The sequence below is a fragment of the Heloderma suspectum genome, chromosome 3 (assembly GCF_057233095.1).
Source record: "Heloderma suspectum isolate Gila_16-S chromosome 3, 16-S_ref, whole genome shotgun sequence".
Taxonomy (NCBI): Eukaryota; Metazoa; Chordata; class Lepidosauria; order Squamata; family Helodermatidae; genus Heloderma; species Heloderma suspectum.
Window position 1 is genome coordinate 275,719,323 of NC_139460.1, and position 14,228 is coordinate 275,733,550.

At 41.5% G+C, this 14,228-nt stretch overlaps 1 protein-coding gene across 4 annotated transcripts in view; it reads right to left on the reverse strand.

Annotated features, from left to right (window-relative positions):
* COPB2 (coat protein complex I subunit beta 2) overlaps positions 1-10,939 on the reverse strand; it is a 21,646-nt gene extending 10,707 nt beyond the window's left edge. For 3 of the 4 annotated variants that reach the window (XM_084847072.1, XM_084847071.1, XM_084847073.1), the window contains exons 1-9: positions 10,870-10,939; positions 8,588-8,725; positions 7,741-7,827; positions 6,453-6,579; positions 4,492-4,640; positions 3,497-3,643; positions 3,139-3,238; positions 947-1,089; positions 527-726 (exon numbers count right to left, since the gene is read on the reverse strand). In XM_084847072.1, coding sequence (XP_084703198.1) covers positions 527-726; positions 947-1,089; positions 3,139-3,238; positions 3,497-3,643; positions 4,492-4,640; positions 6,453-6,579; positions 7,741-7,827; positions 8,588-8,725; positions 10,870-10,872 — 1,094 coding nt within the window. In that variant the 5' untranslated portion in view covers positions 10,873-10,939. Of the gene's footprint in view, positions 1-526; positions 727-946; positions 1,090-3,138; positions 3,239-3,496; positions 3,644-4,491; positions 4,641-6,452; positions 6,580-7,740; positions 7,831-8,587; positions 8,726-10,869 lie in introns of those variants that run through there. The other variant, XM_084847074.1, reaches the window with a different exon arrangement.
* Between the last annotated feature and the right edge of the window lie 3,289 nt (positions 10,940-14,228).

Here is a 14,228-nt window from a genome sequence, read left to right on the forward strand (position 1 = left end):
TAAAACATACCCTTCTATTACTATTTTTTTTAGTTAGTTACAGTTTATTGCTTTTTAGCCCATCAGGCCATCCGCACACAAAAACAAATACAATTCTCATATCAACCAAAAGGGAAACCGAAGTACAAATTGTTAATAAAATAACAAGAGCAAGTTAAAAACATTTTAAAATCCTAAAACAATATTTGCCAGAATGTTATTACCATGTTTACAGATTTAGTTTTTTTTATAACAGTCAATGACTTTCGCCTCTCCAGAGCTCGACTGATGAACTTAACAGTCCTATATGATGTATAATGATCTGTTCCAGCTAATAATAATCGAGTTATGCTTGCACCGGAAGTACCCTCAAGTGCAACTAATAGGGGCTCAAGGTATTGCTTCCTCAAATCAATGTACAATGGGCATTCTGCTAGAAAGTATACCATGTCCTCTACCTTGGGGCAACCAGCTGGGCAATATGCACTCATGCCATGATGATACCCTTCTATTAAAATATTTATCTTCTGAAAAAGAAAAATCTTACCGCCCATTGGGGTTATGCTGAATAGTCTGAGGATATATTTCACAGCTGCCCATATCTTTCACAGCAAGTGGTAGCCTCTCTCCATCTTTGATTTCAGTATCTCCCATTGCTTTCAGGTTAGCTTGTTGAATTTCTGAATGCTTAGCCCATATAATCTTTCCATTAGCATCCATTGACATGGCTGGCTCTTCACGGCCAAGCTAGTAAGGAAAGAACCACAATAAGAGGAGAAATGTATATACCACATCTGTGCATCCAGTACATCTAATACACTTAAAACGTCACAACCAGGAGATAGTCTCCAATGCAGCATTCCAAATAAGGCTTCTGTTTTTCATTTATTTAATAAAGAAATCCCAAATAATTATACACTCTGTTGGTGGACATCCAGCATTGTTACATATTTTCTAAGACACATACCTTAACAATGATGCTGCCTTCATCATATCCCAGAGCCACATTATTTGATCCTCTCAGGCTTGCCACACACCACACCCGCTCCATGCCATAGTTGAGAGTACTTTCCAGACGGTAAGTGCTGGAATGCCAGATCCGAACAGTTCCTATGTAAAGGGAGAGAAAAGCGGAGAGCGGAGGGAGAGAAAAGACTTGATTTGAATCTGTCCTTGACAGAGTTATTGTATTCAGCATTACTCAGATGCGAGGGAAAGAACTGAAATAAAACTACTTTTGAATAAACCAGTTTCCCATTATGTACAAACTCAGGAAACTGATTTATTCTAACAGTGATTATGTCAAATTCTGTACAAACTCATTATGTACAAACTCAGGAAACTGATTTATTCTAACAGTGATTACGTCAAATAAACCAGGAAGCGGGGGAAAAAATTCTTGACTTGTTTGTGTCAATCACGACAGAATAAACCACAGTTTCCCCAGCTCAAATGTAACAGGATACATTTCAATTCAAAACTGAAAGTGGAAGATCCCCATGAGTGGCAAAGGAGGAAAAGGAAGAGTATGAGAACCTAAGGCTTACCATGGAAGATTCTCATAATTGCTAGAACTGGGCCCCAAGCTACTACAAATTTACTTATGTTTAGGGGAAAGGATGCAAGAAGAACTTTAGTATCCTCAGACAGCTACAAACATGTAAATATATTGTACAAAAAAAATAAAAATCAAACTGAAAACACTGAATAGAGAATAAGATAAATCTAATTAGGCAAAAAGTTAAATTCAGGTAAAAGCATTGTATGTAATGACTGTGATAGAAAAAGAACAGTGTGGTGAATAAATAGGATGATAGTACAATACTTTTAGGGCATAAGCCAATGCATGTTTAGACAAAAAGAAGTCTTACAACTCCCAGCATTCACCAGTGAGGGGAATGCTGGGAATTATAGGAGTATCTTCTGCTTAAACATGCATAGGATTGCACCCTTAATTAATCCCAGTAGATAATTAAACCCTGGAAACCCTTTTAAGTTCCTGTAGAAAAACATTATCTTAAGAATGTACAATAGATGATTTTACCCCCTAAGAGTCTGCCAAAGAGTCTGCCCACTGCAAAAATTTATTTGGTAACTTAGCACACACAATCTAAAATAGCCTTTATAATAAATATATTTATTTTATCTAAAATAGCGGAGGGGAGAGAGGGGAGGAGGAGGAAGGAGGAGAAATCACCTACTTGCCGATTAATTTAATAATCTACTAGACATTTGTTGACCAGGCATTTCTAATAGAGAAGAATGTAAAATTGTGCACAGGAAAGCTCTTTCATGCAACAATGATGTACAAAATGCTTTTTTACTCCTACCCTTTTTGCTTTTAAGATTTCTTACTAATCTATTTATTTTTTTGAAACCAACATATTGGGAAAAAATAAAAAATAAATTATATTGTATACATTGACTCGATTTAGGCCTACATTAAGGGCAAAGTTCAACATGTTCTCCCTCCCATACACATTTTATTTTCCTTTACAGTACTCCTTAAATAAAAAGATTAGAAGGGGAAACAGTTCACAAAGGAAACTATCAACATGCCTACTCTCATGATCTGTTATTGAGCTGACTTCCTTTACAAACTGTAATAGGAATATTTGTAATTAAGTTGTCTGAATAATTTGTAAGCATCCAAAAGCACAAAGTCCTTACATTAATCTCTCAACAGATATTGGGGGTGTTTGGATGATTGTAGGGGGAGAAAAAGTTATCGTGGCTTCTCTCTCTGCACCTACTGCATGCACGCCTGCCATTCATATAATTACTCATGCTGCAGTGTGGGGTTGGCATTTCATCTGAACCCGGCGTGCAGCGCAGTGGAGGTAGCTTTGTACCCACCCTAGAACGTCTGATGCAAGTTGTGGGTTGTAGGATGAGTACAAAGCCATCCCTGCCAGGCACCAGGTTCAGGTGACACTCCAACCCATGCTGCGCAATGCGTAACTATGAAAACGACGGGTGTGTGCTCGGCCCACACAGGGGCAGAAGCCACGATGGCTACTTTTCCCTCCGTGATTGTCTGAACCTGGACCTTAAACTGTCACTCCTACAAAAATCTCCATAGGAAAAATAAACTGGCACTCTTAAAAGAATGGAAAACTAGTTTCATAATCTTATAGATCACTCAGAAAACTTAATTACCATCTTCAGATCCAGTGATGATAATTGGCAGCTCAGGGTGGAAACTAACACAGGACACATTTTGCGCATGTCCCTCCAGAGTTTGCACACAGGTTTTATTCTGGAAGTAAAAAAATGAAAGATGTGGTAAATACTGAACAGCATTCTGAACAACTGATAAAGAATTATAACTATATAATGGAATGGTAGAGTTATGGAAGTACACTTACCTAGATATCTCAGTTAACCATTTTCAACTGAATATGGTCCCATGACAAAAATATCCGTATGCCTGATTTTCAGTTTAAAAACCCAGCCCATTTGTTCACCTAGTTCGTATTATCCCAAAATGTTTTAAGAATAGCAGGACACAACATACCTGGTAGTCCCAGATCTTAACAAGGCGGTCATCTGCTCCTGAAATTAGGTACGGCTTATCACCTCCACTGTAGTAATCAATACAGTTTACACCCTTCTCATGGCCTTCCAAAGTGAAGTTGGGTGAAGAAGAACCAAGCTGCCACACCTTGCAAGAATATGAGATTTATCATATTGGATCTGGGTCTTAGAAGTCAACATCAAACAGAAAACTTGGAAACCTTTTTTCAAACTTTCCAAAGAGAGGAAGGCAAAATACACATATCTCACCATCTGCTTTCATAAATTTAGTACAGAAAATAAAAACACTTGATTCTGAAGCCTTTAACTAGATTAAAATCTATCAGTTCCCCCTCCCCAAAATCCTCATAAGTAAAATCAAGTAGATGTTTTCTTTCCGAGCACCTTGTCCTAAGAATCACATTTTAGAGGCTGTACAAAGCTAGCAGTTTCTTCAGACTTCTAAATGTCTAGGAACATGCTGAAACAAGATCAACCCAATGTATGCATGTTACTATACAAACAGCACATCTTCCACAGTGTATCCTCTTAAGGCCATTTGCACCTTCCACTCATCATGGGTACACCAAAGGCATTCTGCAACAAGAGATCCCTGTCCTGTCCATCTATGACATCACTTTGCGTGTCCACACTCCCACTTAATGTTTCTGGCTGCTTCCGGTGGGAATGCAGGTTCTCCACTGACAATAATGCATATGTCAAGCATAGATCACACTATTTTTGGCAGAATCCACATTGCAACTGCAAAATGTGCACCAATACTTCTACTAGATATATATTGGTATAGACATATTGTTTTTGTTCAGAATATTAGATAAAATAAACAGTAGTTTGAATCAATGTCTTCCAAATCTGAAGGCTGCCAGTTCAATTATGATGAGCAGCAGATAAGCTACAACGTCAAAAGAGTGCACTGTATTTCACTTCAAATTAATAATTCTGAGTTACTGATTTTCACATAACAGATCACTGTACCTTGATTGTCCTGTCCAAAGAGGCGCTAGCAAACTGGTTATTGTCCTTAGGATTTATGACAATCTGCATTACATAATGAGTGTGCCCTTCAAACACTTGAGAACAGGACCATTTTTTATCCCAGTCCCATAGCTTAATAAGCATGTCATCTGTGAGGGGGGAAAAGCATAGATCAGTGCAAGGTTTTCAGTAATTTCTAATATCCACTTCATAAACACTCTACATTTGTCCATTGCACTGAAGAAAGAATTAATCTAGCGACAAAGTAACATTTCTGTTTTGTTTTCTTGAAAAAGTTTCATGATACTATTGTGCATATGTTGTCTTTTTTGTTTGTAAACCACTTCCAGATTTGTTTCAAATGAGAAGCAGTATATAAATACTGCTAATAAATACATTTCTAGAAAATCCTGGCTTACCATAAACAAGCTGTGTGTTGGTACAAGCAGCCTGTTCACACCCACTCAGCTCCACCCACATAAACAAGAGACTACCAGGACTTGAAAGCTTACTGTGTTGCCCAAACTGGGGCTCCTGGGTTGTTGCTCCCAAACAAGCCAGGATTCATAGAATCATAGGGTTGGAAAAGGCCTCCAAGACCATCAAGTCCAACCCCCCGCTCAATTTAGGAAGCCTGATTCCCAGGCAGTCTCCCATCCAAGTACTACCCAGGGCTGACCCTGCTTAGCTTCTGAGATCAGACGAGATCAGGCACATCCAGCCCTTTGCTCGTATGCCAAGAACAAATTCTGGTTTGTGATCTTAGCTTGCAAGGGGTGCAACAAGCCAGAAACATAGGTTAGGACAACACAGTAAATTTTCAAATCCAGGTGAATTTAGTGTAGCCTTCCTCAACGTGGTGCCTTCCAGATGTTTCGGACTACAACTGTCATCATTCCTGTCCACTAACCATGCTGGCTGGAGCTGATGGAAATGGTAGTCCAAAACATTTGGAGGGCACCAGGTTGGGGAAAGCCAGTTTAGCAGCTCGCACTAGCAGGAGAAGCCAAGTGGGCACAAACAGAAGGCAAACATCAGCATGCAGCTTGTTCATGGTAAGCCAGGATTCTCCAGAAACTTGACTTAACGTGGTGTATAAACGTACCCACTAACTCTAATTTTTGAAGTAAACTTGACAATGCCACTTTTCAAAAGGCTATTCATTCTAGTGAAAAAGAATTTGTGCTAACCTGTTTAGAAGTCCCACTCTATCCTTTAACAAGGCTATGCAAGCTAAACAGCATCATACCCAAATGCCTTTGCTCTGACAACTCACCCCTCCTCTTTTCCTTAGACATAACTGGGTGGAGTATATTTCTCTCTGATCCCAAGCTAAGGTTCACAGCTAAGTTCCTGAACCCCCTCCTCTCTCCAAAAACTTTTGAGCTATATGCAGATGTACGCAAGCATGCACTGTTTGTCAGCCAGATCTCCAGCTGTTGTCTGGTCAAATTTGGAAGGACTGTTTTAAGAATTTTACTTGTAATCAACTATTTCTATGGCATATGTTTAACTAGTTTCTACTTTGCACAGATCCCCTAAGCATGCTTTGAGTTCTTTTAAGGTTTCTTGACTTCTCCCCCAGTAGAAGGGAATTGTTAATAGAATATAGGTATCTGAGGACCTGTAAATATTTATACAAAGGGAGATAAATTTTGTAAAAAGAACTGTGCAACTGGGCTTAAGTTGGAGTATGAGAAGCAGACAAAGCACTGAGACACTGAAGATATTCAAGGATATAAATAGGACGTCTATGAGACAATGCCCAGAAAACAAACATCAAGCTCTAAGCATTGTGCTTCCAGTAGGATTCCGCAGCAAATCCGGTATCAAGTTACTCAGTTACCAAAAATGTGCTGCTACTTCAAGATAGTACAGAGCTCAATTTCTTACAAAATTATAAACAGCTGTCAAGAAAGAACTGATAAAAATAGAATTAAACAATAAATGTACACTCTTACCACTGCTTGTTAAAATGAAAGGCTGTGTAGGATGCACAGCAATGCAGCGGATATAATCCGAGTGTGCTTCAAACATGTGAACTCTTTCTAAAGTGTTGTAGTTGAAAACTCTAATTTGCATGTCATCCTACGGAAGAAAGAAAACCCAGTGAACATCAGGTTCTCTGTAAATGAGGGCTGAATATCCAACTCCATATACTGAATTTATTATTTATGTAAAAAAAAAAAACAGTCTGTTTTTACATTTTTAATTTAAAAAGAAAACAAATAAAGACATGTAGGCTGGATCTTAGAGCATATTACTCCAAGGGGTTTTAAAAATTGCTTCGGCTATTTCAGATGGCTGTGTTAGTTGCTGAATCATTTCCAGACTCGCTTAAAAGGTGGTAGTTCTCATCTGTAAAGCCACAAAAGGCTTTGGACCCAAATACTTAAAGATTGCCTTCCCCATATATACCCCCCTCAGGCACTCTGTCAACATCTGAGGTCAAACTCTGGGTGCCCTTGCTGATTGGTTTGCTGGGTGCCTACCAGGACCCTACCTATTCAGTGGGGTGCCAACTCTGAAATGCCATCTCTATATCAAGGCTAAATGAAGGCCACCTAGCCCTGATACAGAATGCCTTCAGGTGCCAGAAGACTTATGGAACTGGCCAAGGCTGTTTCTCAATGTTTGTTGTTTCTTGATGCATTGCTGGTTGTTGTTAGGTTTTCCAGTCTCTTTCTGTTGCTAGGCTGTTTTTGATCTTGCTTTGTTTATTATCTTTGGTTTTTGTGACTGATTATGTGTTTGTATGTGTTGGTTTGTTGTAAAAATGTGCTTATAAGCTGCCTTCAGTTTATTTTTTACAGAAAGGCAGGATACATATTTTAGAAATAAAATGAAAGCAATCTTTAGCATCACATTGTATTTCCTTCAGTGAACTGTGCATTTTAACAGCTGTTGATACTGTACCATCCAGCACCACATAGTAAATCACCTTTTCAAATCCCCAACCACCCTCACCCCAGATATAAAAAGCAGCTTGACAGTTCAGTGCAGGAGAAATCCAGTAGTAGAAGTAAAATATCCAAGTACACAGGTAGTCTTACGGAACACAATTTGTCCATCTAAGGCCACAATCACACCACATTAACTTGCATCCACAATTAAACTTGAACTTCAAAAGTTTTTACCTCTTAAACTACAGAAGGTTTTCAGGAAACAATTCTTAAGTGATTAATGGCTTCAAGAATCCAATGCAGTAAGAAAATACAAAATGTACATGGTGAAAAAGTGACAACTTACAGCTCCTGTAACAACCCAGTTCTTTCTTGCCACAAATTTAGCTGCTCTGACTGGCAGGTCACATACTTCAAAGGTCTTCACTAGGGTCTGAAAAATAAAGTTTAGATTTTATGTTAACTCTTACTCATGCAAAAGGGCTTTTTAAAATTGCTTCAGCTATTTCAGATGGCTATTTTTCAATGGCTAGAACTTCAAAGACAATATTCTAGGAATGTAAATAAGTTAAGGGCAGTATGCTACGCTGCTCATGTGCCAGTGGGACACACTGCTAGTGTAATGGAGAGCTAGCAGTTCTTAAAACAACCAGAAATGTTCATTTCTGGAGTGAGGCAGATCATCAGAGCTCACAGAAAGGAGCTCTGCTGACTTGTCCCAATTTGGAAATGAGCATTTCCAGGCTTGCTTTAGACAGCGCTAAGTCCTCCTCAGTGGGTCCCCCTTGCACAACAGAATGAGCAGGAGCACAGCAGCAATACTGGATATTGCCCTAGGTAACTTTTTCTAATGTTGGACAAACTGTTAAAACTAAGTACTCTTGAGAAAAGAAAGACACCACACAGTTAAAAATCCCTGGATGCCTATGAACAGCAGGGGAAAACAGTAGGTACCATACAGTAGATGCCATACAATTACCTATGGGGCAAATTGAAACTTTGGGGCGGGGGGCAACTGAGAAAATGGTATGAGAGGAGGGAGGGTCCCAGGTTGATTCAGGGGGCCCTGCAGCTGCTCTTAAGTTTCAAATAAAACACATGAGATTTTGTTCACAGATTTTCTGCATCACATCTAGTTACTTAATAATACCAACCATTCTTTTACACTGAACATAGCTGCTATCAAACCTTACCTGTGTTTCATGGTTCCAAACACAGACGCTACCATTGTAAAGACTAGCCAACATCCATGGTTCTGTAGGATGCAAGTCTACACTTTTTACTCGGTCAGATCGAGCTGTTAGCTTACGCTTGATATCAAGTCGGAGAGGCTAAACAGCAAAAGAGTAATTAGGCTATTTCAAATGTATAAAATGTCTTTATGATATTTACATTTTAAGAAAAATGAAGATTAGACCTAAACAACCAGTCATATTTATGAATGGGGCCCACACCACCCTGGTCTCAAAGTGCTTCATTTGTTTACTTTTACAGATGCTGGCTGGAATAGTCCATGGATTTAGCTCAACCCATACTAAAAACCGCAACACTCCATTAACTGTCTCCAATCCACTGACACTGTATTTTTATACAAAATAGAACACATTGCCCATTTCCAGTCTAATTAGATGATGAAGAATTTGTCAATGCAAGAGGACTGCAGAGACGAAAGAACACTTTGGAAGAGATTCTAGAGAGGGGTAGGGGCAGTGCTGCCGTGCTGCCCTTTTGTGTAATGTGCACAATCCAGACTGGAGGATGCATACTGGGTAAAAAAGCATCAATAGTACAGCTAGGAGGGGTTGCTGGTTTTTTTTTTTTTTACGAGACCAATGTCCCTTTAGAATATCCACACATCTGCAGAAGCCAAAAGCCTAGTCTTCTCCAATTAAAAGGATCTCAAGTAGCAGAGCTCAGGAGAGCTCCTGCTAGTCAGCGTTGACAGTTCTGGCTAGATGGACCACAGATCTGCCTCAATAATTTGTTTTACTACTATTATTGATTGACTACTGGAATTCTTTAATGGGTTTTTAGTTGTGCAGGTCACCTTGCGCAGTTCCATAAGTTTTAATAAACTATATGGCAACACCACAAATTCATATATGCATTTGAGCAAATTTTGTACCTTCTTGGATACATGTATCTAGATATATTTATACATCCATAAAATCTAAGACTGCACAAGACTACTTTTTAGACAATGTACATCAACTTTAGCAGGCAGAGAACTGACACTACAGCCATCATGCAGCTGTGCCAATGCCCTACCTATAGGCTTAGCCACCAGGCTACCACTCATACCTCACAGCACTTAACTTAAGATGGGTACACAGGCTACAGAGTGTGTGAATTAAAACAATAACTGCAGCACTTTCCTGAATTTCCACAAACCCCTAGATTATAATGAACAGCCAGTGGAAAGTGTAGGCCAGGAAAATTTGCCCTTTTCACCATAGCATATTATTTGTTTTCAGTGAGTTATCCACCATGAGCCATATTTGAAGGGCTGTCACACTGATGGAGCAAATTTATTTTCTCTTGCTCCAGAGGGCAGGACCAAACCAATACAAGAAAATGAATTTCAACTAAACATTAGGAAGGACGCCCAGACGTTATGAGCTGTTCAGCAGTGGAACAGATTGCCTCAAATTTATTTATTTAAAATATTTCTTGGCTGCCTTTCAGGGCAGAAGCCCTCGAAAGGTGGTGGGTTCTCCTTCACTAGATGTTTTGAAGTGGAGGCTGCATGGCCACCTATCAGGGATGCTATAGCATTGGATTTCCTGCATCAGCAAGGCTAGGTGACTTTTGAACTCCCTTCCAACTCTATGATTCTATCACCCTCGGCCTCCAGATTTCGAGGTGGAGGTTAGTCGCTACCAATTCAGGCCCTAGGAGTGAATATATGCACCAACTCTCCACACGCTCACAGGCTCAGAAGGGCGCAGATTGCGATCTTCAACCTGTGGGGGTTCCTGACACTTTTTATTCCATACAGCATCTAGTGTGCAGGCAGGTTGGTAGAGGCAAATCAGCTGCACCTTCAAAAGCAGCAGCTGTAGAGCACAGACTTTTGTTTTCTTTTTTTCAAGTGACTTGGAAGTAGGGTTGCCACCTTTTTCATGGACAAAGGACCTCTCCTGCAGGGCGGGCAGAAATCGACAGGTGAAGCTTAGCAGGTCATGCTAAGGAACACTCTACCTGCTGGATTTCTGCCTGCTCGTATAGACGCGGGATTTCTGTCGATTAAACAGTGGCAAGAATTTATTGGAAGGGCAACGACGGACAGGAGGCTTTAGCCACACGTCAACACTGTGGAAGAAGAGAAATCACCCTGCCCTCTCTCCTTAGCCCCTCCGTTTCCCCGACAGGCCTCCTCCTTCTAGCAGCGCCTACTCCTCTCCGACCCACCGGCCATCCCACCGAAGCAACACCATCCTCCAGCCTTTGGGGGCCCCGAGCCTCCTCAACTCACCATGGCTCCGGCTCCCGGTCAGGGCTGCTGCAGCCACCCAACTCTCCCCGATTCGCTCCCAGCCCGATTCACCGACGTGGAGCTTCCGGCTCCAGGAACTCTCGCGATAGCTTTAAGACAACGCGAGAACAGCACCGACAATCTCTTCCGCTAAGCCGTCTGTATCTCGGGCAGTTGTACGGAGCGAAAGGAATGCTTCATAGATATAGGAAAGGGTAGAGTAACCATAGACGTACGCACGCCGCCTATTTCCCCTTTTTTAATTGGGTTCTTCATTTGGCGCTGTTAGAATGGAAAAAGCGCGATGGTTCTGCCTACGACTGAGCACGGGGGGGGGGGTTGGCGGTTAAGTGGGCGGTTTTACTAACAGCGAAATTCCATCTATGTCTGCTTGGAAGGATCAGTTTCAAGAGGGGGAGCCTTGGTAGTCTATTGTAGTAAAAACAACAAAAAGTAAGGCTCATTAAGTTTAATAGGCTGACCCGGACTTAAAGCGCATTCTGTACAGGTCTACTCAGAAGGGAGTTCCACTGAGTTCAGTGGGGCTTACACTAAGGTAAGCGGGTAAGGCGCAAAGCTAGCCCCATTGAGTTCAATGGGATTTACTCCCAAGTAACTGTGCACAGGATTGCAATGCAAACTTATGTCTGTCTACTCAGAAGTAAGCCCCATTACGCAGCGTGTATAGCAGTTTGTTGTTGTTCAGTCGTTCAGTCGTGTCCGACTCTTCGTGACCCCATGGACCATAGCATGCCAGGCCCTCCTGTCCTGCGCTCTCTCCCGGAGTGTGCTCGAGTTCATATTCATTGCATCGGTGATGCTATCTAGCCATCATATAGCAGTTTGCAAGGTTTAATTTAGCCTCGCTGTAACCTGAGACATACGTCTTCTGCTGAGTGGGTTGGATCCAGATTTAGTTATACGTAGAGTGGGCTTTTTAACAAGACTATGTGTTGATTTCAGGTGACTCACATACATCGATATCCAAAGTAATTCAGTTGAAATTATATCCTTTGTGTAGTACACCCTCTGTATCCCATTTATGTAACAGTTTCTTGATAGCGTGTATGTACTGTTGTTGTTGTTCAGTCGTTCAGTCGTGTCCGACTCTTCGTGACCCCATGGACCATAGCACGCCAGGCCTTCCTGTCCTGCGCTCTCTCCTGGGGTGTGCTCAAGTTCATATTCATTGAATCCGTGATGCTATCTAGCCATCTCATCCTCTGCCGTCCCCTTCTCCTTTTGCCTTCAGTCTTTCCCAGCATCAGGGTCTTTTCCAGGTCTGTATATAAATATGTCAACCACGACCCCATCTGAAATGCGGAGCTACGAAAATGAGGCGCTTGTAATCCCCACTGTAACTTGAAATCCAGGAAGAAAATGGCGTCAAAGGTTACCGGGAAGTTTGCTCTCCAGACAAAACGAATTATTAGTCTAACACTGTTTTATGACTCCGCAGTTTTCACGATGGTTTCGTGAATTTACTGAGTACCGGGAGCTCCCCCCCCCTTTTTTAACAACAAGGCATTTTGGGACATGTAGTCAAATACTCCAATCAGCTAAAGAGACTTTCTACGGTGGCTCCTGAGAGTTGTAGTTTCCATTAATGAAAAGCTAATGGAAAGCCCCCCTTCATGGATCACTGCCTTGTTGTGGCGAAGGGGCTTGCGTAACTCAGTGAAGCCCTAAGCTATGCCGTGCAGGGCCACCCAAGACGGACAGGTCATGGCAGAGAGTTCTGACAAAATGTGGTCCACTGGAGAAGGAAATGGCAACCCACTCCAGTATTCTTGCCAAGAAAACCCCATGGAACGTATCACAAGGCTAAAAGAGATGACGCCGGAAGATGAGCCCCTCAGGTCGGAAGGTGTCCAATATGCTACTGGGGAAGAGCAGAGGGTATTTCCAAGTAGCGCCAGAAAGAGTGAAGCGGCTGGGCCAAACCCGAAAGGACACTCAGCTGTGGATGTGTCTGGTGGTGAAAAGAAAATCCGATGCTGTAAAGAACAATATTGTTTAGGAACCTGGAATGTCAGATCAATGAATCAAGGTAAGCTGGAGGTGGTCAAACATGAGATGGCAAGATTGAACATCGACATCTTGGGAATCAGCGAACTCAAATGGACAGGCATGGGCGAATTTAATTCAGGTGACCATCATATCTACTATTGTGGGCAAGAATCCCTTAGAAGAAATGGAGTAGCACTCATAGTCAACAAAAGGGTGGGAAAAGCAGTACTGGGGTACAATCTTAAAAATGATAGAATGATCTCAGTACGAATCCAAGGCAAACCATTCAACATCACAGTAATTCAAGTCTATGCCCCAACCACTGAGGCTGAAGAAGCTGAGGTTGATCGGTTCTATGAAGACCTACAACACCTTCTAGAACTAACACCAAAAAAAGATGTCCTCTTCATCATAGGGGATTGGAATGCTAAAGTAGGAAGTCAAGAAATCACCGGGATAACAGGCAGGCATGGCCTTGGTGTACAAAATGAAGCAGGACAAAAGCTAATAGAGTTTTGCCAAGAGAACATGCTGATCATAGCAAACACTCTTTTCCAACAGCACAAGAGGCGACTCTACACATGGACGTCACCAGATGGTCAATATCGAAATCAGATTGATTATGTCCTTTGCAGCCAAAGATGGAGAAGCTCCATACAGTCAGTAAAAACAAGACCTGGAGCTGACTGTGGCTCAGATCATGAGCTGCTTCTTGCAAAATTTCGGCTTAAATTGAAGAACGTCGGGAAAACCACTAAACCGTTCAGGTATGACCTAAATCATATCCCTTCTGAATATACAGTGGAGGTGAGGAATAGATTTCAGGGATTAGACCTGATAGACAGAGTGCCTGAGGAACTATGGACAGAGGTCCGTAACATTGTTCAGGAGGCAGCAACGAAATCCATCCCAAAGAAAACGAAATGCAAGAAAGCAAAGTGGCTGTCTGATGAGGCTTTACAAGTAGCTCACGAAAGAAGGGAAGCGAAAAGCAAGGGAGAAAGGGGAAGATATACCCAACTGAATGCAGAGTTCCAGAGAATAGCAAGGAGAGACAAGAAGGCCTTTTTAAATGAACAATGCAAAGAAATCGAGGAAAACAACAGAATGGGAAAGACTAGAGATCTCTTCAAGAAAATTGGAGATCTCAAGGGAACGTTTGTGCAAAGACGGGCATGATAAAGGACAAAGAAGGCAGGGACCTAACAGAAGCAGATGAGATTAAGAAGAGGTGGCAAGAATACACAGAAGAACTATACAGGAAAGATCTGAATGTCCCTGATAGCCATGATAGTGCGGTCACTGAACTTGAGCCAGACATCCTAGAGAGTGAAGTCAAGTGGGCCTTA